Genomic DNA, 22,625 nt, shown 5'->3' on the forward strand with positions numbered 1-22,625 from the left:
TAATAATCCAGTTCGTTTGACTTCAGATCCGACCAGTTGAAGCCGATGAGTCCGTTGAAGCTGATAAAACCAAACCCGAAAAGCTACACAATTTACGTTTAGACATTACCTTGTATAGCGAAAATATTTTTGTTTATTTATTCTTATAAGCGATACAAGTGACCATTTTTATAAAAACTTTTCTTAGATCGCTTTTTTTTTTTCACGAAATAAACGGAGTTAGTGTCGGTTTTTTTTTATTGCCCGAGACTTTTTGTGGATCTTCATGTTCGGAGCTCTTTAGCAACACATGCATCAAAGGATAGCTCACCGTGTCAAAGAGTCGTTCCTCCTCGTACTTTTGCCGGTTCCAGAAAAAAATTTTGCGACGCTTGCATTTTGACATTGTAAAAACTCGAAATCTTATTTCGCAGGAAAAGAGAAAAAGAAAATCACTCGAGACATTTCACAAAGCACAAATATCTGCACAAACGCTCACATCTATTTTTAATAAATTTTCAACTTTGGATAATGTATTAAATGTGGAGGAAAAGCTTAAAGATATATACTCTTCTTTACTTAAATTTTGATTCTAAAAAGACGAGCACTCAGCCGTTCCTGGAATCCATCCGACCAAAAAAACAAAAAAAAAATCAGATGCCTTTGCCTAGGAGTGTCAAAAAAGCCCGAGCCGGCATGGCCCGAGAATTCAACTAATTTTCGGGCCTTTTCGGGTCGGGCTTCGATACTGTCCACGTAAAGCTTGGGCCGAGGGCCTTGCCAGATCTGGCTTTTTTGACACCCACATTTTTAAAATTTTTTTTTTTTTTTTTATATTTTTCCTCGGGCTCAGGCCCGGTCTAATATGTAATTCGGGCTCAGGCCGGGCAGAGACTGGGCCCGACCCGGCCTGTTGACACCCCCCTGCCTTTGCCCATGACCGGGTCACATAAAGCCAACGCACATCGTATTCACGTGTCGACATAATTATCGCACGTGTCAACGACAGGGGCTGGGTGTCAACGTAATGTTAAGTTCTAAATATGTCCATCGATGGTTAACCATATATAAAAGTAAAGTTTGACCAACATACCATAAGCATAAAGGCGACAAGACGTCTCTGATAAAAGCGACCACCACCCCATAACTAAAATGAAAAAGCATATGAACTTTTGACATTTCAACCGATCAAATCCTCCGTGGAGAGAAATGCCAATGGCACAGTTGAAATTTCTCTCGATTTCAAGGGCTTCTTCGCTCCTCCCCCGAACCCCTCCCCTGCGTCGCGTCAGTCTCTCGCCCCACAAGGCGCGTCCCGCCTCAGTCATTCCTCTCCGCCCTCCGTTTCCCGCTCGCGCATTTCGTCGAACCCCTCGCGCGCAGCACGAGCAGTCGGCGCCGATCGGTCGGGCTTCGGTTAGGGGCGAGTGGGGCGGAGAAGCGGCGAGGAAGGAGAGGAGGATGAAGTACGTGCTCGTGACTGGGGGAGTCGTGAGCGGCCTCGGCAAGGGCGTGACGGCGAGCAGCGTCGGGGTCGTCCTCAAAGCTTGTGGCCTCCGTGTTACCTCCATTAAAATAGGTTCGCCAACTCGTGATGATACTTGCTGAGCATCGTATTTTATGAGCAGTTTCGTGTGTTTTGGGATGTTTCTTTGGTTGGTCAGGTGTTTGGTTTGGGTAACCGCCGATGTTTTGGTTGTGCTGACGAAATGTTTTCAGTGAGAGAGAGAGAGAGTGAGTTCTCAAAACCACAGGAAGAAAGAAAGCTAGTGCTTTCGTTGAGTGCTTATTGTCGTTCACGAGTAGCAATGGAGATTTTGAAGTTTTGAAGTGCCTCTGTCTATCGTGTTTAAGTTAAGATAGAGGTAGCTTTCTTTTCTCGGTTTATGTAACTTATTTTGGATAAAACAGAGTATGTCACCATACTGATGCAGACAGCACCTTCTGATGGATTTCTCGGCTTTACTGGGTGTTGTTATTGTTAGTTTGGTTCCCCTTCTAATACCTTATAGTCTCAGTTGTTCTCAACAATTTCATGACTTGCAGATCCATATTTGAACACGGATGCTGGTACAATGTCTCCCTTTGAGCATGGGGAGGTTTTTGTCCTCGATGATGGCGGAGAGGTTGCATGAATGTTCATTTCCTGCGAATGTCATTTTCTCAGTACTTCATGTTTCTTTGGCAAAAGATCGGCCTCCGAGACCGATTGTTTTCTTAATAACGTTGTGATATGCCATTTTACGCTTTTGCAACTCGCCTTCATTTCTTAGGTTGATCTGGATTTGGGCAACTATGAGAGATTCCTAGATATAACTCTAACCAAGGACAACAACATCACCACAGGAAAAATATACCAGGTGTTCTAATTTGCTCTGTTTTTGTTTAATTCTACAGTGACTTTACTACATTTCTGCTTCTCCATGTATTTTTGTTCACGTGCATGTGAAATTATATTATGCTCGTGACATATCAATTCATCCCCACTTTTTATCAGTCTGTCCTTGAGAAGGAAAGGAGAGGTGATTACCTTGGAAAGACTGTCCAGGTAATCCCTGTGGTCTAAATGATTTTTCTGCTTTCTGTCATGAGATTACAGACTTAGAGTTAGTTCTTCCAATGTCTGCAATTTTCTAGGTGGTTCCACACGTGACGGATGCGATTAAAAATTGGATTCAATCCGTCTCTACTATTCCCGTGGATGGAAAAGAAGGCCCTGCCGACGTTTGTGTTATAGAGCTTGGGGGGACTGTAGGTAAGATTCAAAGAAGGTTAAAGTTCTGTTTCACCAAAAAGACCTTGTTTATTATACAATACAGTTTTTCCTCCGGGGTAGAGCTGATAGACGTGCTTTGTCCAGGTGACATTGAATCCATGCCATTCATTGAGGCTCTGCGACAGTTATCCTTTTCAGTTGGTATGCTCTTTGACTTCTTTATCTGCTTTAAGGAACTAGGATGATGTTATCTCCCTTTGCCTTTTTTTTTTGTTAATATTAATTTTTTGGTTGCTCAATGTACTTAATTCAACACAGTATGGACCATATAGTGTCCATGCTGTGATCTGACCGACAATTGTCCTCTTTTATACGGTTGAATGCTGAGCGTTTTTATGATATTGTATCTGCATATCACTTAGTGGGTCTCACTCGTGGAAGCATGTGCATATGATGCCTGCAAAGTGATGAAATGAAGACATTTGTGCATTACATAACTTAACTAGTGTCGATATATTCCCAGGTTAGACAAGCTGCTTCTAATGTGTTTTGCCTGTGCCGTGCTGCTTTTATGTTTTTCTTATTTCATTTTTCTGAAACATGGAGAGCTTTCTGATGTTAATCTTCAGTTTCTCTTGTGTTATTGCCAGTGCCATGATGCTTTTTTGTTTTTCTTATTTCATTTTCTGAAACATGGAGAGCTTTCTGATGTTAATCTCTAATTTCTTCAGGCTCAGATAACTTCTGCCTTATCCACGTTAGCCTGATACCAGTACTAGGTGTTGTGGGAGAGCAAGTACACACTTCTTTCACTGAATCTCAATCGCACCGGATCTAAAGAATTTCAACTTCTTTCTAAATTTTTTGTTGAACTCGGAGTATGAGATCCTCTCTCTCTTCCTCTCTCCCTCTCAGAAAACAAAGCCAACACAACATAGTGTCAGAGAATTGAGGGCACTAGGCTTGACTCCTCATCTTCTAGCTTGCCGCTCTGCTCAGGTATAAGACTTAATCTCAGTGAAATAATTTGGTCAAAGATTCATTTCTTCTGGATCTAGAGGCTGTAGGCAGATTCTCTTACTTGTCATTTGCTCTTTAATTGAACTCACTTCTGCATTAGTTCATGATTTGGGTGTGGTACAGCTGTCTCATAAACATCTCTAGTGAATTCTGTTTCGATGGGGTAATCATTGGCTTTTATAGCCTTTGCTAGCACAAGCCATCTTGAGCCAGAGTTCATTAGAGTGGTGTAGATGAGAATGCTTTGTTGGATGTATGGACACACAAGAAACGACATGATTAGAAATGAATCTATCCGGAACAAGGTAGGTGTGTTGCCCCCATTGAGGATAAGATGAGAGAAGGTCGTTTGAGATAGTTTAGTCACGTTAGACTAGGGCCTTCAGACGCCTAGTGAGGAGATGCCAGCAAGAGATGGAAACACTGGTTAGAAGGGTCATGGGAAGACCTAAAAGGATGTTAAAAAGACGATATGGAAAGATAGGGGGTATTCAGAGCTTAAGGAACATTTAGTGCGTGATTGACCGCAATGATGGACTAGGATTCATTCTGCCGGCCTCACTTAGTGGGATACGACTGGTTTATTCTTGTCATACTTCTTGGAACACACGAATGCTAATGCCACGAATGTTGGTACTTCGAAGATATTTCATGGTCGTCTCATAGCTTTTCTAGCATATACATGAGCCACAATTCATGATTTGCTTACTTTAAGCCAATTTTGAATCATGTCTCACCCTCCATATTGCAGCCCTTACTGGAAAATACGAAGGAGAAGCTTTCACAGTTTTGCCATGTTCCGGTAATTGGTTCATTCTCTTTATTTTCATTTTAAATTGTATGCTTTCTCAATTTGGCTTATTGAGCACCTCTATTGATACCGTAGCTTTCGATCTTTTTCAGATTGGTAATATTCTGAACATTCATGATGTTCCTAACATCTGGCATGTTCCGCTTTTACTTAGGGTGGGTTAAGATGCTGACAATGAATTCTTCTGAATTTTAGCAAATATCTTTTGAAGTCTCCTTAACATCTACTTTTGTTTGTAGAACCAAAATGCTCATATCTCAATCCTGAATCAGCTAGGCTTGGTTAGGTGAGTTCCGTTCGAAATATTCAACCCGATAAGCATGATGTTTCGGCATAGAGCAATAAATCATGTAAATCTGCTTAAGACTTGTGTGTCGAGGCCACTTGTTTATGTATTTGTTAGCCAACTAAGTTTATTTTGGCCCATGCAAATTTTTTTTTTTGGTTTGGAGGCGCATAGAAATGCTAGACATATTTTTGTTATGAAATTATCTGAGTTGGAGAATATTCTCCTCTGAGACTTTTAATAATACAAGAAGTGCGCTGTCATCTATAATATGAGGTACTCTTTAGTTTTGGATGGATAGAGATGCTGTCTTTATAGAAAGGTGAAAGTGTAACATGATGAGTGCATTACTCACAATCATTTCTGGTGCCAGGCAAAAAACGTCTTATTGGAATGGACTTTCTTTACATTTTTGTTTTCTTTAGACCACTGGAACTCTATCCATCTTGGTCTCCTGTCTCTTTTCTTCCCCACTGGTATACGCATTAATATGCTGGATTTTCATAGTCTGAATTCATTGGTCAGTCTTTCCTGTCTCTTCAGGTGCAAATTCTAGTATCTTTGATAGCCATAGAAATCTTCTCCGGATATATCGATTTATTGATGACCTTATTAACAGCATTTTTGAACTGTGCCTTCAGCATTGCTAGCCCTCCGGATTTGCAAGATTGGACCAAGAGAGCTGAGAATTTTGATAATCTCACTAATTCAGTTAGTATTATGGTTTCTTTATGAAATTTTCTGTCTGCATTTATACTAGTTAATTTGACTAGTTAGTGGTTAGAACTAGACTCTCAGATCTGTTAGATATTTCTATTTGGGAGATTCTTAGATCAGAAAATACTGATTTGTGCAGGTGAGGATTGCGTTAGTTGGGAAATATGTTGGCCTGACCGATTCATATCTTTCTGTAGTCAAGGTGTGATTTTAATTTCTGTAACTTATTTGGTTCACCGAGATGACAATATCTGAAATTGGATCTTAATTTACTTGGATGCCTTTGACATGTATAAAAAATATCCCACATTGCTGTGGCCTGATTGTTCATTCTAGAATCTTTTAGGTACACATGTTGGATCCTTATGAACGGTTACGAACTTAATAATGGTGGTCATGGTTCCGTTTTGAACATAAAGAAAGTTGGAAGGAGGTTAATCCCTTAGCAGAACTATATCTATTCAACTTTCTATTTTTTGGTTCAAGCATTCAAAACTATAATGACTACCAATTTGGAGTCTAAGAACATCTGGGATTTGATCAATCTTCAATGCTAATTTGTTAACAGGCCCTGTTGCATGCTTGCATTGCTTGTTCTTTGAAGCCGTCGATTGATTGGATTGCAGCTTCTGACCTAGAAGAGGATAGTGCAAAATCGGTTTGTACTACATATCTTCATTCAAAATTACAAAGATGAAGGGTCTCTCCAAATGTTTCTTCATGGTATTTGTCTTCCTTATTTGCTATTGTTCGATGCAGACACCACAAGCACATGCAGCCGCATGGGAAACTCTGAAGGTGTTAATCACTAACTCTGGTCAAACTTGTTCTCTCTGTCTATGTCCTTTGGTATTTTTCGCTGGCATCACATGAACATTATTGCCATTTCAATGGATTAGGAGATAATGTTTTTAGTTCTTTCAACTATTAGTGTGCTCTTATGACAGAGGCGCATGGGTCCTATGACAGAAGGCATTTGTTGTGCTTACAGTGCAGCTGAAATAACAGAAAAAACCCTTTGTTGCACTTCCTGGCTTTTTCCGTTGTGCTAATGTTGATGTCAACCACAATTTTCAGTTACCAATTTTTTTTGTCATTTTTCTCTTTCTATTTTGATATGGCTTATTAGATCTGGTAGCTAAAATTCTTTCAGCAATATTGCTTGTGGCTTTATATAAGAACTTGTCATTTCATTATCATGCGACTTTTAAGTCGATTGAATGCTATTGATGTATTGTTGAGGTGGGGTGCATTTTCGTCTGTTGTTTGAATAAATAATAGCTGTATGTCCTTTTTTGCTTGAATGTGCAGAATGCATCATGTATCATAGTTCCAGGTGGATTTGGAGATCGTGGTGTGAGAGGAATGATATTGGCTGCTAAGTATGCTAGACAAAATAATGTCCCTTATCTTGGGATTTGTTTGGGCATGCAAATTTCTGTTATTGAGTTTGCCAGATCTGTAAGTACCTTAATTGGCCTTGATCATCCCTTCTTGTGTGCATATAGATTTTTACTAATGTTTGTCTGTGATTAAGGTTTTGGGCTTGGATACAGCAAACAGCACAGAGTTTGATGCTGAGACGCCCAATCCAGTTGTAATTTTCATGCCTGAGGTGTGGCTTTGTGGTTTGTTTTAATTCTGACAAAGATTGTATGTGCAAGTGTGGTATGTGGTCTGAGGTCCTAATATGCAGTTATGTGCATGCAGGGATCAAGAACTCACATGGGAAGTACCATGAGATTGGGTTCCCGTAGAACATTGTTCCAGACACCAGATTGCATCACTTCACAACTGTATGCGATACATCTTCTAGTTCGTTTTTGTCTGTGGTACTTTTTGCCGATGTGCCTTTTAAGGGGAAAAAGAACAATTATGCATCTTGAAATCGGGGGGGTTGGGCACTGTGAAGGAAAAAGATTAAGCATTCCATCTAGTAAACATCCAGAGAATATTTCTTTGGGTCACTTGAGTTGAGGCTTAGACATTGATGTTCAGTTTCTAGAAGCCGAGGCAGTGGCATTGATATGGAAAAGAGAATATTTGCTAATATGATGGTCTATATCGAAATACTTGGTAATTAGAGGTATTTGGCCTTCTAGTGATTTTCAAGTAATGGCTGAAAGGTGACTGTTATTTGAAGTGTTATGAGGTTATAAACGGAACCATATATTCTCACGTTTCGCAATTTTGCTTGCTTATATTATAGGTATTGCAACTCAGAATATGTTGATGAAAGACACCGGCATAGATATGAGGTTAGCTGGAAGCTAGTGTTGATTTTGCAATAATTGGAGTGTCATCAAGATCGTAAAGTTACTTTTGTGATGATCATGGGATGATGCAGGTAAACCCTGATGTGATTGGAATTCTAGAAGAAGCTGGATTAAAATTTGTTGGGAGGGATGAAACGGGTAGGAGAATGGAGGTAGGTCTTCTGCCGAATGATATTTTGGTTGAAGTACGTCTCAGCTCTGGCTATTTGATGACATATGAATTCATTTTTGTTGGAGCTAGGATTTTTTGACACATAGAGAATCTCAATATATTTTCTCAAGTCCTCTTGTTAGAGTGGAATTGGTCAGAACTTGGCTTGGAAACTATAAAATGAACTGATTTACTTGGTTTTTGCATGCAGATTTTGGAGCTTCCAACTCATCAATTTTATGTAGGTGTCCAGTTTCACCCAGAATTTAAGTCACGACCTGGGAGGCCCTCAGCTCTATTTCTAGGTATCTTGAATGAGCAAGCTTTTTAATAAAAAAATAAAATCCCTTGTTCTCATTGAGAACTATTTAGTATATAAGTATTCAGTTTGCATTGTGTTATCTACTAAAGAACAATGAACAATCAGGACCCATGGCCGTGCTCTTACATTCTAAGACTTGCTTTTTGTGCGAAAGGTTCAAGTTCATCTGTTTCCCTAGCAGCATACCAGGCTATGCATGGGCTTGCGATTTATAGTATTTCCAAAATAAATAAAATTCTAGGAATTGATGGGCGATAATTGAATTTACTGGCAACTTGATGCACTTTTCCTATCTTTTGGTTTGTATTTCTTATTTGGCTTTATTTTTATTGAAAAGGTTGACTTGGCTTTTATCTGGTTTAATGTATTGTTTACTTATGTGCTAGTTCTCATCATCCACTTATCTATTTTCCTTTAGCATTTTCTATTCTTTCTAAGAGACTTCATATTAAGGAAAGTAATAAAAGAAGTTAACTCGAGACTTTGTTATTAGTAAGAGTCATAGCAAAATGGGGAGAACCACCTGAATGGTTCCTCAAGTATACTTTTGGATTTGTTGAAAGCTGAACTGTCTGGTTTTGTCTGCAGGTTTTGAATTGAAGAATATTTAATGCATGTTCCTAGTGCTTTGCAGGGACAACACATCTTTACTTATGTTACTCTGTGATTCAGGATTTATCTTGGCGGCAACTGGGCAGTTGAAAGCATATCTTAGCCGGCATCAAAATGGGAATTGATCTATCTGTTGGTCCCCATAACTAAACTCTTTACGAGGTAGGCAATTGGTAAAATGGTCAAGGATTCACCATATAGAAGAAAATTGCTGCTTTGTCCGGTTGAAAAATTGGCTTTGTAGTCATGCACGCGTCTCTTTGGCTAAGGTTAAGATTTTGTTTGGTCATGCAGATCATAGCTGAACCTCACACTCTTTGCGTCTGCTTAATAGCTCCTTGTAGGAACACCGGCTTGAATGAGCACTTCTTTTGGGTGCTGTGAGAATGCCTTTCTAACTGTTGAATGGGTTGTGGTATTTGCATTCACCTTGAATATTCCTTAGTGCCTCTCTAACCCTTAAATGGGTTGGGTATTTGCATTCACCTTGAATATTTAGTAAATTGTCATTATTTAGAACTTGACCGCAAATTGATGTCGGACAGATTTTGGCTTGAGTTAGATCCTAAAATTTCATAAAAGATGTGTGGAACTGAAGTTTTTTGCATGCTCTGCTCGCTGTGTTCTTTTGCCCAAAAATATTTGTTCTTTATTAATGTTGCATCTCATTTTTATAGAAATTCTAACCCTTCGTCTTGTCCTTGATAGGATGTCAAAGACAATACCTCATTGTAGACTTCGGCTTCAATGGTTCTTGGACCAGACATTTTTCTTTCTTGATGATGTAGCACCAAACATCAAGGAGATATTCAATCCACAATTTTGTAGCTCAAGCTGACGGAAACGTAGTTAGACTATGTTAGTTAGTCACGTCAAAGTGCTCCATAGTTGCTTCAATTAGGTTCTCAGCCCAGATCTTACTATTAAACTAGATGTTATGGAGAAGTGTTTTTACCCCTTTCCCCTGTCCTAGTGAGGAGATTAGACATTTTGAAATTTAGTGGATGCTAAAATGCTGTGACTTCGCTCCATGAACTAGCTTTCTCCTGATGTTATGCACTGTGCTTTAGCACTTTTGGATATTTTTGTGAGAATGCAACAGAAAATAATGGCCAGAACTTCGTTAGTATGTGGATTTTGTTGGAGCAATGCGGAGTGATGCTTGTTTTTAAGTCGTCAGTTAGAGTTAAGAACATTACAGAGGCATTGCTGTGTATGCAAATCCTTGTGAGCCTCAACTTCTTTTCCTGGCAAACTGTGTCTTTGATGCATTTTCCGTTTTCTTATTAGGAGTTGACTCCATGTGTAAGATTTTCAATTCTGTGTCCTCCCACACGTTCCTATCAGATCATTGCCTGAGTATTGAACTTCTGATCTTCAATCGGACGCACTGTGGCTGCGCCTCGGATCTTTTTTCACTACCAAATTCCTTATGATGCTTTCTTCTACGTAATTGATGAAGTGAAATTCCTTGGATAGAGTGAAGTCGATACCTAGGGGAATTCTCATTACTCATGTCATGTGGCAGAAAAAATGTAATACAGTTCGTGAAAATTGTACGGAAGCCGGAGGGATTTCTTAATGTGTCGGCGACGGCATATGCATCTTGAGTGTGTTCCATCTATCCGTATACCACGTGTTGCGTCGAAGCGGTATTGCACCAAAGCTGATAGAGCCTTTTATTTTGACGACATAATTGGATCGACGTAAAGTTTCTGAATTCTAATACATGAATAGACATGATTGATTTGTGAATAGTATATCAGCAAGACACGTGACATCATCGTTGCATGATGTATGTTTGGACAGTTTATATACGATTAAGTAATAGTAAAAAAAAAAAAAAATCCGACCAAAGAAAAAAGTAATAGTAAAAAAATTGTGGTGCGGAGCGGAAATGATTACTACGATTCAGCTCGTGGCTTTGTTGAGCATCTCGGTGTACTGTAAGTATGAAATTTGCCTCTGCAGCCTCATCTGCTCGTAGAACTTTGCTATGAACTCCTCTGCTCTCTCATCAATCCCTTCTTCTTCGGATGATTCCGACGCCCTTTCGTCGTACACACATTCTCCTCTGTCTCCATCGGCAACCAAGATCTTCCTCTCCCAGTCGCATTCGCCACTGTCCTCGTCGTCGCCGAAGCCGTCGTTGAAATCGACGTCCGGGCTGATGCAGGGGATGCGAGGGAGGCAAAAGTGGGACCTCATGGATCCTCTGGGTCGGTGCATCTTGACGCGGAAGATCGGAGTCTCTTCAAACGAGAGCTGGCGCTCCCCGTAGTGGATTCGACCTTGAGGCATGGAGCTGCTGTAGCCGCAGCGGCCACCGCCGATGCTCTTGAGGAATCTAGTCACGGCGACCCGGAACTTGACCGCAAGGAGCCGCCTGAACACGCCGCCTCTCCTCGCGCACAGCAGCGCGAGGCGGAGCACGTCCCAAGCTCTGCGGGCAATGCCGGAGTCCCTCCTCTCCATTTTCGGACAGGTCGAGTTGTAGCGATTGAGTCGAGTTGCGAGGCGAAAGAGCAGTGTGTAGCTTGCTTGATCTCTCTCGCTTTGGAAATGGCCGCATGTGATGCTGTTGTTATATAATTGAGTTGTGAAGAGGAAGCGGACACGGCCTCACGCGGATTAACAAAAGCTGGAGTTTACCTTACTGGCTTCCCCTGTTTTTCCTTATGGTGGACCCCCCATCCCTTGAGTTACCTTGACCCTTCTTATATCTATTTCGCGTTGGTTTTCAGGAGATGCTGATGAGTGTTACATCCCGTGTAATTGGGTTATTTTAATTATATCAATTGAGTTCTAAATCTTTTCGCGTTTTATCAATTGAGTCAATTCGGATCAATTTTGATAGAAAATCGCTAACGTGGACGTGCTGGAGTTTTCGAATTTTTTTTTTTTTTTGTTGATGGTCGACAAGGTAAACCCTTGCTCGAGGAGGGCGGCCCTCACCTGGTGAAGGTCCGCTGTCGCCCACCCAAAAAAGGGTGACCCTTGCTAGGGGTCGGCGAGGGTGACCCTCACCCCTCGCCTAAGGTCGGCAACCTCTGCCGACCATCAACAGACCCGGCAATGGATGACGGAGGCAAAAAGAGAAAAAGACAAAAAGAAAAAAACAAATAAGGAAAACAGAAGAAAAGAAAAATAACAAATAATTCGGAAATAATATTATAATATTATTAAAATTGTTTACGTTAGTATCGGCCAACATTTATATCAATAATTTTTGAACAAAATTAATCGGATGAATTCAATTAATAAAATGTGAAAAGATTTAATATAATTATCAAAATTAAAAAATTTAGATTGAATTAATAAAAATACAACAATTTCAAACCTTTTTAAAAAAATTTCACCCTCGTTTGAATGGCACGGCTAACGTGGAGTCGAGCCTATCCTGTGCCTCGGATATGCACACGGCCCTCGCGTGGATCCATCAGCATCGACCTCATTCATAGTCCGAGCGCACACCCCGAGGGAATGCGGGTACGGTATGATTGCTTGATTGAACATATACGCACATGTACAAACGTAGACCCTCTTGGTCAAAGCTTCGTTAGTTTGACTTTTGGCCTGTCACTTATGTTTCCACCTCAATGTTCCCACTGAATGAAACGCCACAAAACATCTTCCCAAGCTTTCGATACGGAATATTCGGGACTCGCTTCATATTCTGATTCTTTTAAAGCAAATGTAAGATTATGACGTGTGTCCTCTCTTTTGGTTAGCTGGCAAGCCGCTTTCAAAGTTGTAATAAATTGTCCTAATACTATTACTATTAACTTTTCGTCTTTTATTACTATTTATTAATTCTACGTGATATTTTCACGTCGTTAATAAATTATAACTCAATAAAAATGACATGAAAAAAATCCCTAATTTCTCTTTTATTGTACATTACTAGGAGTTATATAACTAGTCAAAACGACTCGTTTCGAATTCTTCTCGATACTCGACAGCCCTATGAATGGCTAGTCGTGAAAATTTGATTATTTAAATGAATAATTTCAAATTCCATCATTCTTGAAATTTATTATTTCTAAATTTTAAAGATTTATTGGTAAATTTGGCGAGAAAATTTGATTTTTTTAAGACATCGTCTTTGTCGTGTTATGCGTAACCGATGCGGTAAAAACAAAAGTATTCTTCGATTAAACACGATTGAAAGGGTTGTAAGACTCATTCATATAGAAAGTATCATATGATTTGTCCCCCACAACGCGATCAAGTGGGGGGAGGTGCGCTGTCTTCAACAAAACATAGATTTGCGGGCGCCTTTTGAAGACCCTTTCCAGCGAAGATGAAAAACAGCTGGACGTATCCAATTGGAATGGCAAGCGGTGCCCCCTCGTTTCTTGTCCCCATAGACTTCCACTGTATTCTGCCCGGAAACGCTCCTGGAAATCATTAAAGCTTTGTCTGTTCGGGGATTTTCCGACGTAGAAAACTTTCTATTAACACTTGGGAATGGGCAAATCGAACTGGTCAACGAAGGCGTGCAATTTTTCGTGGCGCAAAGCAGCCAACCACAATTGATCTAAGGCAAACGGAACATGCTACGAATGAGACTCAACTGAGCAACTCCGACGAACGCTGCGAACCTAGAATATTCTCTTTTCGCACTTGATGATACGAAGAATCTGAATAAATGCCCTGTACTGAACCTATTCCGAAGCTTTTCTTATTGAGTCGGGCCTAACCCACGAAATTTGCGGGTAACTTACTTAAGTATCAAAAAACTTTCTTCAGCTCACTTAAGGCATGTATGGTAACACTCCTTGAAAAATGTTTCTGTTCCAAAAGTATTCTCGAAATACTTTCGAACATAAACATGTATGGTTGAAAAATGTTTCAAAAATGTTCCAAAAAAAGAAACACTTTTGAAATAAAAAAAAAGAAACAAAAAAACTTGTTTATGAATTTTGAAACACTTTTTAAAAACAACTCGAGGGCGAGCTCGTGCAAGCCACCATCGCCCACCATCGTTAGCGAGGAGTTGAAGCGACCGCCGCCGGTCGTCGCCGCAGGTCACCGGCCGTCTCGGTCTCCGGCTGTCGGTTGCCGATCCTTCCTTTTGGTGAAAAAAGTATTTTTTTTTGTACTTGCTAAACGCGTTTCTATTCCCCAAAATCGTAATCGGGAATAGAAACACAAAAAATGTCATTATTCCAAATATGTTCCCAGATAGGAAAAAGAAAAAGAAAAAAACAACCACTTTAAGTTCCTTCTGAAATTTGGTATATTAGTTATGCTTGTACATGCAAACTGTTGCCAATATCATTGGCTAATAATGGAGAGAGAGAGAGAGAGGAGGTTTTGTGTGTGGGAAACAAGAGGTGTTGGTTAATTCGTTTCCCCGTAAGCGCCGGTTCTTATGCCTGCGACCCCGCTGTCAACGTTGTTGTTCACTGCCTTTCCTTAACCGCCTCCTCCTCCTCGTCCTCTCTTTCTTTCCCCATTTGGCTCCTCCCATGCCTTCTCACTCCTCTCTCTCTTCAATTCGTTTTTGCCGTATTGCATCTGGACAAAATTTTCTCGTGACCATTTTGCCCTTCGCAATTTCTCATTATTGGCTACTCCCTCCCTCCCTACGCTTGGTTTCTCCTCGTTCGTGTCATGATGACCGTGCGAAAGCAAAAATTATGACAAACGAGCGCCCTAAACACAATAATCTAAAATGTCTATTGACCATTGTTTTGAATTTGATTGGAAAAGAATAAAACACCCCGAAGTCGTGGTGAAAAAACCAAATTGTACATTCAACTCATTTTTGACGATTTTTTTTTTTGCTTTTTAATTTAGCTTATTATTAATGCAAAGTTAACAGGTGTCCCTAGCATTAGCACAATTAGCAACATTACTAACCTTATAAAGGAGAGGAATAAAACACTCCCACAAAATTTCATTTCTCTCTCTCTCTCTCTCTCTCTCTCTTATTAAGGGATCGTTGCATGTATACGTAGTAGCCAACATAGAAATATTCAAACCGAGATGTCTAATTTCGTCAATTTGCCAAATGTCCTGCTAATAAAACTCAAAACGCTTTTAGAATATTCTCGACGGGACTACAGTTTGGCCAGCTTCTTTTGCGCGCGCATATGCCAACTTAGCAAATGAGACTTGTGTCCCTTTATATAAATAGCCCAATTGCTTGACCACCATCTCTCCAAGCTCTCTCCCAGCGCGCCCTGCATTTTTGCAGGGCCAACATAGGACGATCGATCCATCCCCTCCTCGCTTTCCCTTAATTTTCCCATATGGAAAGCAAGCCGAACACCATCGTAGCCTCCGCTGCTGCCCCCGCCCCTGTCCCGTGCAATGCCATCGTCATCAGAGACGAGGCGAAACCGCCGCCGGTGCCGACCAAGAAGAAGCACGGGGCGATGCACCTCCTGAGGGCGGCGCTGTTCATGATACGCCGCGGGTCGGGCAAGAAGTCGAAGACGTCCCTCCAAATCGAGGTGGGCGCCAACGGCATGCTGAACAAGGTCGTGGGCTCGATGCGTCCCCTGCACATGCAGAGCCACGAGTCCCCGCTCCACGAGGCCGCCGCCGTCCCTGCCGCGGCGGTGCTCGCCCTCCCCTCCCCGGGCGACCACTTTGTGGATGTGTTCCCGGCATCCCCCATGTCGGCACCGTCCAGGCCCTACTCGCCTTCCCACTCGTCCACCTCCGGGAGCACGAGCCGGTACGCATCCGCGGTCAATCTGCAAGAGCTCGTCGAGGGGGAATCCGACGACGAGGACGAGGACGAGGACGACGGCGGCATCTACTGCACGAACGGCGGCGATGACATGATTGACGCCAAGGCCGAGGAGTTCATCGCGCAGTTTTACCAGCAGATGAAGGCGCAGAACTACAACGAGATGATCCGTCGGCGCGGCAAGGGTCACGCTCCCTGACAACCTGTGTCGGTACAGACAACAACATATGCTGCCATGCATGCACGTAATAATTAGGGTTTCCTAAAAAGCCAAAAGAAAAAAGATGGCAATCTTAGTTCGCATCTGGAAATTTATACAAAGAGGAGACGATGGTATCTACTTATATTATATATTGTTACGTTGGTGTTCGGTTTTAATTTTTCTTTTCCTTTTTTTTTTGGCAATTTTAGGACGTTAAATTAAGGGAGAAGCACATGAAAATTGTTCAGATACAGGAGAAGAGTCGACGTTGTCCTTTTTTTTCGTTTTTTGCTACTTCTTCTATAAGTCTTTGGACTTCTTTCGTTGCAATTGTAGTTGTTCATTGACGACGCTCTCTATCTCCTGATTATGAGAAAAATGTCGTCTCTACATCCTAATTACGGCAAGTGTCGTTCTTCAGATTTATCTCCATACCCTTTATTTTCTTTCTCTCGATGATTAAATTTCAAGTGTAATATAGGCCAAATCCAAACATCATATGTGCAGTTTGGAATGTTAGAGCATTTAATTATGTTAATACTTGCTAAGCTTTGATAATTGTCAATGATGAGTCCAGTCGGCGAAGCAATGCGATGCACAAAACCAAGCAGACCTTCCTTCTCAATACGCCATTTGTGGAAAAAACAAACAAAGCTTTAGCAGAAAAGAAATGAAGAAGTTCTTTGTTGTCGATTGCAGCTTTTCATCGTTTATCCGCATTAGAAACATTTGGGATGAAAAATTTTCCACGTTAATTATGATTGCGACGGCTTTAAGTTGCTTAGTTATTAAAATTAATTAATGCCGGGTTCGAAAAGATTAGTGCATTGAGAAATGTAGGAGGCTACGTACGGTCGTATAGATAAGTGAATCATATTCGATGGAGAACCGAGATGCCGGAGTTAGAAGTGAGGCTAGAATCTTGGAATTCGGGATGTGTCAACCACGCCGCTTCCACTCTTCAAGGTCTGAGTGTACGCTTGAATAGCTGCTTTGAATGATGTTGATGCAAGTCGTGCATGCGATGAGATGGACCAATTGAGGGCTCCGGGGCCGGAATGCGATACCTCACAATAACATTCAATCCATTTCTCGAAAGCATGAGTCAACAATTAAAAGTATCTATTTCATTTCTGTCAAATAAGTAAATTGCCAAAAAAATAATAATTCTTGGGTTTTATGGCGTTTCATAATATCGATGTTGCTATTTTTTTTTTTGGGGTCAAAATCAATGTTGCTATTTGCTATGTACAATTCCATGGGCGGGGCCGGGCCGGCCGGGCATTGATGACCTCATCGCTGGTAATTTTAATCTGACGGCCGAAAAACACCTGTGATCAATCAACGATCAAACACCGCATCACCTCACGCTCAGCGCAAGATAGCTTTTTTCCTTATTCAAATGCTATCCTCCTCCGTGGATGCGCTCTGCACACCTCCTCCATCCCCCCGAGTCCACCGGGCTTGTCCTTCGTCGCTCTGCGGAAAATTTTTTGCGCGAAAATGAAGTGTTTCGAGATTCTACAAGCTCTCATCTTCTGTTGCTTGAGTCGCTCTTTCATCGTGCAGTAGGTGAGTAGTTTCGTTCCGATTTCTCCGCGACTTTGTACGCTGATTTCGTTTCAAGTATCGATCAAATGACTCTTGAGTGATGAGCTGGTGTGATTGTGCATAGAGAAGTGTTTGCTAATGTACCCTGGGGTTATAGTTTGATTAACTTTCGCGCATTGTGTTGATTTAGTTGGATTGTGGGCTGTCGGAGCGGTGGATTGAACTTCAGTGTAATCATTTAGGAATAGTCAGTGCTTCTTTGTTGAACAGTCTTTTGAGAAGATTCAGATGTGCGGTGGAAGTTGGGCTTTGAAATGGCATTGATACCGGAGCGATGTTGTGAAGCTGAACTCACGTTGGGGCACGTTGGACCAAATTATGCGTTCAATTATAGTTAATTTATTGATTAGAATGTAGTTCAGATACGAGTAATGCAGGCAAGATAGTCGTTTATGAGGAAAAACTATTCGGCTAACTTAAGATTTTTGTTCTGGACAGGCTTGTTTACTTCAGACGTGAAATTTCATGCAAAATGAAGTATTTAGGTGTTGTGGCACTTGTTTTCTCTGTTCAGACTGGGGTTATGTGATGTCAGCATGGGCATTAAGCCAGATTGATCCTGAGAATACTGTGGGATATTCGGTATGGTACCTTCAGTCTTAATTCAATCAGCAATGTATTCGTGGTGATAGGAGGTAACTGCAGTTAACGTTGTGCGGAGAGAGTGGAGGTAGAATGTCCCGTAGTTAACTTCATTCCTTCAGTTTCACCACGAAATGACTAAAGTCATGTTAAAAGCCAAATGCAAGTCATCCCAGAATTTTCCTCCATTTAGTTTCGGGACTTGTATGCACTCTTGCAAGATTTCCTGTAAAGAATGTATCACGGTAACAGGTGTATTAATGTCACGGGTCACTTGTGTTAACATCTTCTGTTTCTTATTAGTGGTTTATGTCCATGTCATATTCATAGTATCACCATCTTCAAAGGTTTTCTTGCAGGTGTGCTCCAGCTCTGATTTATATATATGGTGCAATGATGTCTGAATTAACAAGTGTGATGAAGGAAACTTCTGAAAATAATACTGATTCATCCCCGAATGATTTTGGTACCATAGAAGAATCGCCTGAGGAAACCATATTGTCACGGCAAACTTCAATTAATCTTGTCCCATTTATTGGCCAGAGATTTGTTTCACAAGATGCTGCATATGAGTTTTATTGCAGCTTTGCAAAGCAGTGTGGCTTTTCAATTAGACGGCATCGAACTCGAGGGAAAGATGGGGTGGGGAGGGGGATTACCAGAAGGGATTTCACCTGTCACCGTGGTGGCTATCCGCAGATAAAGCCTTCTGATGATGGAAAGCTACAGAGAAATCGAAAGTCATCTCGTTGCGGATGTCAAGCATTCATGCGAATTGTTAAAAGGGCTGATTTTGACACACCTGAATGGCGCATTACTGGTTTCAGCAACATCCACAATCATGAACTTTCAAAATCAAGTGATGTGCAGCTGATTCCTGCTTACTGCACTATGTCTGCGGATGACAAGAGCCGGATTTGCATGTATGCAAAAGCTGGGATGTCAGTGCGACAAATGTTAAGATTAATGGAGCTGGAGAAGGGTGTCAAGCTTGGTTGTTTACCTTTCACGGAAATAGATGTCAGGAATTTGTTGCAATCTTTTAGACGCGTGGATCGTGATAATGATGCTATAGACCTTCTCAAAATGTGCAAGGATAAGAAAGATAAAGATCCCAACTTCAAATACAACTTCCAGCTAGATGCAAATAATAGATTGGAATATCTTGCATGGTCTTATGCTTCTTCCATTAGATCCTATGAGGCTTTTGGAGATGCGGCAGTATTTGATACTACCCACCGTTTAGAAGCTTATGATATGATCTTAGGGATTTGGGTCGGAGTTGATAATCATGGAATGAATTGTTTCTTTGGTTGTGTACTTCTTCGGGATGAGAATTTGCAGTCTTTTTCATGGGCACTGAAGGTAGGTATTTATCTCATCTCTAGAAGAGCTATACCATTATGGACCATTTTTGTCATTGTGCTGTTGAAATGCATGCTAGAATCTGATATCATATTTTTGCTGTTGCTGGTCATTAAGATTGCGGTCTGGCCAAATGCCTGAACTTCAGGCTAGTTGAATTGCTTTTCATGTTGACAAGCGAAATTAGAGGCACACTTCATATTTTCTTAACTTGCTACTAAGTATTGCCACTTAGCTCAAGCAATCATATCATGAGCTTGAGTCACATGTTTGGGTTAGGGATCTAAAGGACCTTTTCTTGGGTTGGGGGGCGCGCGGGGGGTGGTATACATATATTCTCTCTCTCTCTCTCTCTCTCTCTCTCTCTCTCTCTCTCTCTCTCTCTGCATTTTCTAAATTCATGCTGAAGAATAACTCTTTCGGTTCTTGTAGCTAGTGAATCCTAGCCTAAAGAGTTATAACAATCTAAATTGGTACTGCTTCTAGATGACAAAAGAGTGGGTAGATCTACTCTCCCAACCAATGCTCTCAAGATATGGCCATGTACCTAGCATCTTCACATGAGACATAACAGTTTTCTGACTCTAATACATGGAATAACTTATTTTTCTAGTTTTCATGGTTATCTCGTTTTTAGCTTGACACCTTAAATGCAACAGACTTTCTTGGGTTTCATGAATGGAAAGGCTCCGGGAACTGTTTTGACTGACCAGAACATGTGGCTGAAAGAAGCAGTTGCAGATCAGATGCCAAGGACAAAACATGCTTTTTGCATCTGGCATATCGTTGCGAAGTTCTCTGATTGGTTTTCAGTGCTTCTTGGGCCACGATATGACAAATGGAGGGCAGACTTTCATCAACTCTATCATTTGCATAGTGAGGAAGATTTTGAAGAAGGATGGAGGGAGATGGTCCGCACGTATGGGCTACATGGAAATAAGCATATCAATAGCTTGTACGCATTGCGTATATTTTGGGCCCTTCCATATTTGAGATCTTACTTTTGTGCTGGAATGACCAGCACTATGCAATCTGAGGCAGTCAGTGCTTACATCCAGAGGATTTTAAGTGCTCAATCAAATCTTGATAATTTAGTGGAGCAGGTGAGTTGTAGTAGCCTCTTTACATTCTCCATATTATAGAAGAACTTATAGTTAAGTCTATCTGCATCCTGATATTTTATCTCTCATTACAGGTTGCTGCTATAGTTGAACTAAAGGATGACACAGGAGTAAAGCAAAAGTTGCAACAAAAAATCCGGAAAGTCACCCTCAAAACTGGATCTCCAATTGAATCTCATGCTGCTTCTGTTCTAACACCATATGCATTTACCAAACTACAAGAGGAACTTGTATTGGCACCGCAATATGCCTCTCTAATGGTAGATGAAAATTATTTCATCGTGAGACACCACACGCAGATGGATGGAGGATGCAAAGTTCTCTGGATCCCTCAAGATGAATTCATCAGCTGCAGCTGTCACCAGTTTGAATTTTCAGGTATCCTTTGTCGACACATTCTCCGGGTTCTGTCAAACAACAACTGTTTTCACATTCCCGACCGGTATTTGCCTCTCCGCTGGTGTGGTGCAAAAGGCAGTGTGAGGACATCTGGGGAGTATGCTGGAAAAGTACAGCTATTGCAGTCTATGGTTTCATCACTAATTTCAGAATCTGTTGAGTCTGAAGAGTGCTTAGACGTTGCCTGTGACCAAATAGGTGCAGCAATTTCCCGTATTAAAGAATTTTCTGGGCATCCACACGAAACCGATGAAATTGGCTATAATAGTCCACCAGACTCCTTGGTTCTTCCGGAGGTTGAAGAGTCTGATAGTATAGTTCACGGTTTTGCAGTCGGGAACCCTCACGAGTCTATTGCCACTGGCAAAATGAAAGAGAGAAGAACAAGAGACGGTGTGGATTTCTATAGGAAAAGAAGACGTTGTTCCGTGCCTTGCTGTGGGCAGTTGGGACACGACACAGCCGAGTGCCCATTGATGCAGGGTGATGATTTGAACGGAGACGGGCTTGGCTTCCTATAGCTAACAGAGACATCAAGGACTGCTCTTTTGCGGTTATTCAAATTTTGTATGCACAGACCTACTCTTGTCCCAAGGTTGAATCATGATCTTGCGGGGACATTTCCTTTGGTCGACTCTCTTACTTGTAAATTGAGTTACTCAATAGATGATAGATACTGACAAGCATTTTTTAGTCAGTAGATGATGCTTCAAGTCGGATTATGTTATAGCTTGTAGTATATGTACAAGCTGAACTGATCACATCACAAAAAGTGGTTTGTAGAATCAAATAATATAGTCTTTTCTTCAATCTCCTGCTGCTTCCCGTATTGACCTTTCCTGAACGAATGCGGACTCGTCATTTTCTCCGTGGAAGCTTAAGTCTCCGAAGTGACGAAAGTGGAGCAGTGAATGATTAAATGTACAGGCTACAATCCAATGCACACGGATTTCCAAATGTTCATAACTTCTTAAGCATGGTCTGCCTCGTTATCCCCTAGCAGGAAGCAGCAGACAACGTAAGTTTGGAGCATACAGGCAACAATCCGGTGTCTCTCTCTAGCTCTGACACTACCGGAGTGCTGGTATGCAATGCATCGTGGATCACCATTTCATGATGGGAAAATGGGATAAATAATCTTTGAACTTTGGCATAACTTGTAACGTCATTCCTGAAATTTTAATTCGCCTAATGTGCAATATCATCCTTAACTTTTAATTTATTTAATATGGTCCCTGAACCTTATATTAGTGTGCAATGTCATCTCTAAACTTTTGATCATAGACTATATTTGCCCATTAAGCCACAGTTCATGATCATTTGTGTACTTATCTCTTTCATGGTCAGCCTTGGGCCATGCCAATTTTTTTTTTTGCACCACCACGGAAGGGCAACGACAAGCCTGTTCTTAATGCAGATATTGATAAGCACAGAAACAAAGAACTTTGACCTGTAGAGTCGAGTTCAACTCAAGGTCGATACTGAAAGTCGATGCTCTCTGATTAATTCATGGATGGAGTTGCATACGGACGATACTGAAATCTTTACTTGTTGGGACTAGCCGAACCAGTCGGGTATTTCCTGTACTCTCCCGAGCAGCAACTAACAGTACGAAGATGCAAGAGGCGCTTTTCCATTTCAAATGTGGGTAGTGAATTAAAAGGAAAAGCCTCTAGCCTTGGGACGGAACTTTCATAACCTGAAAAATAGGAAGTACAGTATCTGGACTACATGACCCAACAATTAGAA

General features: G+C 41.2%; 4 protein-coding genes across 8 annotated transcripts; 3 read left to right on the plus strand and 1 right to left on the minus strand.

Annotated features, from left to right (window-relative positions):
- Window positions 1–1,158: 1,158 nt before the first annotated feature.
- Window positions 1,159–10,019, plus strand: LOC115742405 (CTP synthase). Of its 2 annotated transcripts, none has more exons than XM_030676672.2 (23): window positions 1,159–1,558; window positions 2,026–2,105; window positions 2,253–2,339; window positions 2,477–2,527; window positions 2,617–2,734; window positions 2,840–2,896; window positions 3,427–3,491; window positions 3,611–3,694; window positions 4,467–4,517; window positions 4,619–4,681; window positions 4,766–4,812; window positions 5,454–5,523; window positions 5,669–5,731; window positions 6,098–6,187; window positions 6,289–6,327; window positions 6,841–6,990; window positions 7,067–7,144; window positions 7,240–7,325; window positions 7,739–7,787; window positions 7,877–7,957; window positions 8,168–8,261; window positions 8,951–9,049; window positions 9,597–10,019. In XM_030676672.2, exons 1-22 carry the CDS (start codon window positions 1,189–1,191, stop codon window positions 9,013–9,015), a joined length of 1,938 nt encoding a protein of 645 aa, XP_030532532.2. In that variant the 5' UTR covers window positions 1,159–1,188; the 3' UTR covers window positions 9,016–9,049; window positions 9,597–10,019. The 2 variants fall into 2 exon arrangements, with proteins under 2 accessions (XP_030532532.2, XP_030532531.2); XM_030676671.2 differs by having other exon boundaries at window positions 1,160–1,558; window positions 8,951–9,052; window positions 9,599–10,019.
- A 754-nt stretch (window positions 10,020–10,773) lies between these two features.
- LOC115742478 lies at window positions 10,774–11,457 on the minus strand. Its single transcript, XM_030676782.2, has one exon. It carries the CDS (start codon window positions 11,363–11,365, stop codon window positions 10,802–10,804), a length of 564 nt encoding a protein of 187 aa, XP_030532642.2. The 5' UTR covers window positions 11,366–11,457; the 3' UTR covers window positions 10,774–10,801.
- Window positions 11,458–15,061: 3,604 nt separating this feature from the next.
- Window positions 15,062–15,872, plus strand: LOC115742529. Its single transcript, XM_030676882.2, has one exon. The coding sequence runs from the start codon at window positions 15,151–15,153 to the stop codon at window positions 15,793–15,795; it is 645 nt and encodes a 214-aa protein (XP_030532742.1). The 5' UTR covers window positions 15,062–15,150; the 3' UTR covers window positions 15,796–15,872.
- A 1,301-nt stretch (window positions 15,873–17,173) lies between these two features.
- Window positions 17,174–21,686, plus strand: LOC115742447 (protein FAR1-RELATED SEQUENCE 11-like). Of its 4 annotated transcripts, XM_048282202.1 has the most exons (5): window positions 17,844–17,996; window positions 18,351–19,356; window positions 20,016–20,459; window positions 20,552–20,855; window positions 21,210–21,686. In XM_048282202.1, the coding sequence occupies exons 1-5, from the start codon at window positions 17,875–17,877 to the stop codon at window positions 21,395–21,397; spliced, it is 2,064 nt and encodes a 687-aa protein (XP_048138159.1). In that variant the 5' UTR covers window positions 17,844–17,874; the 3' UTR covers window positions 21,398–21,686. The 4 variants fall into 4 exon arrangements, with proteins under 4 accessions (XP_030532593.2, XP_030532592.2, XP_048138159.1 ...); XM_030676733.2 differs by lacking the exon at window positions 17,844–17,996 and adding an exon at window positions 17,174–17,370 and having other exon boundaries at window positions 18,339–19,356; window positions 20,552–21,686; XM_030676732.2 differs by lacking the exon at window positions 17,844–17,996 and adding an exon at window positions 17,175–17,370 and having other exon boundaries at window positions 20,552–21,686.
- Window positions 21,687–22,625: the final 939 nt, after the last annotated feature.

The sequence above is a fragment of the Rhodamnia argentea genome, chromosome 7, assembly GCF_020921035.1.
Source record: "Rhodamnia argentea isolate NSW1041297 chromosome 7, ASM2092103v1, whole genome shotgun sequence".
NCBI lineage: Eukaryota > Viridiplantae > Streptophyta > Magnoliopsida > Myrtales > Myrtaceae > Rhodamnia > Rhodamnia argentea.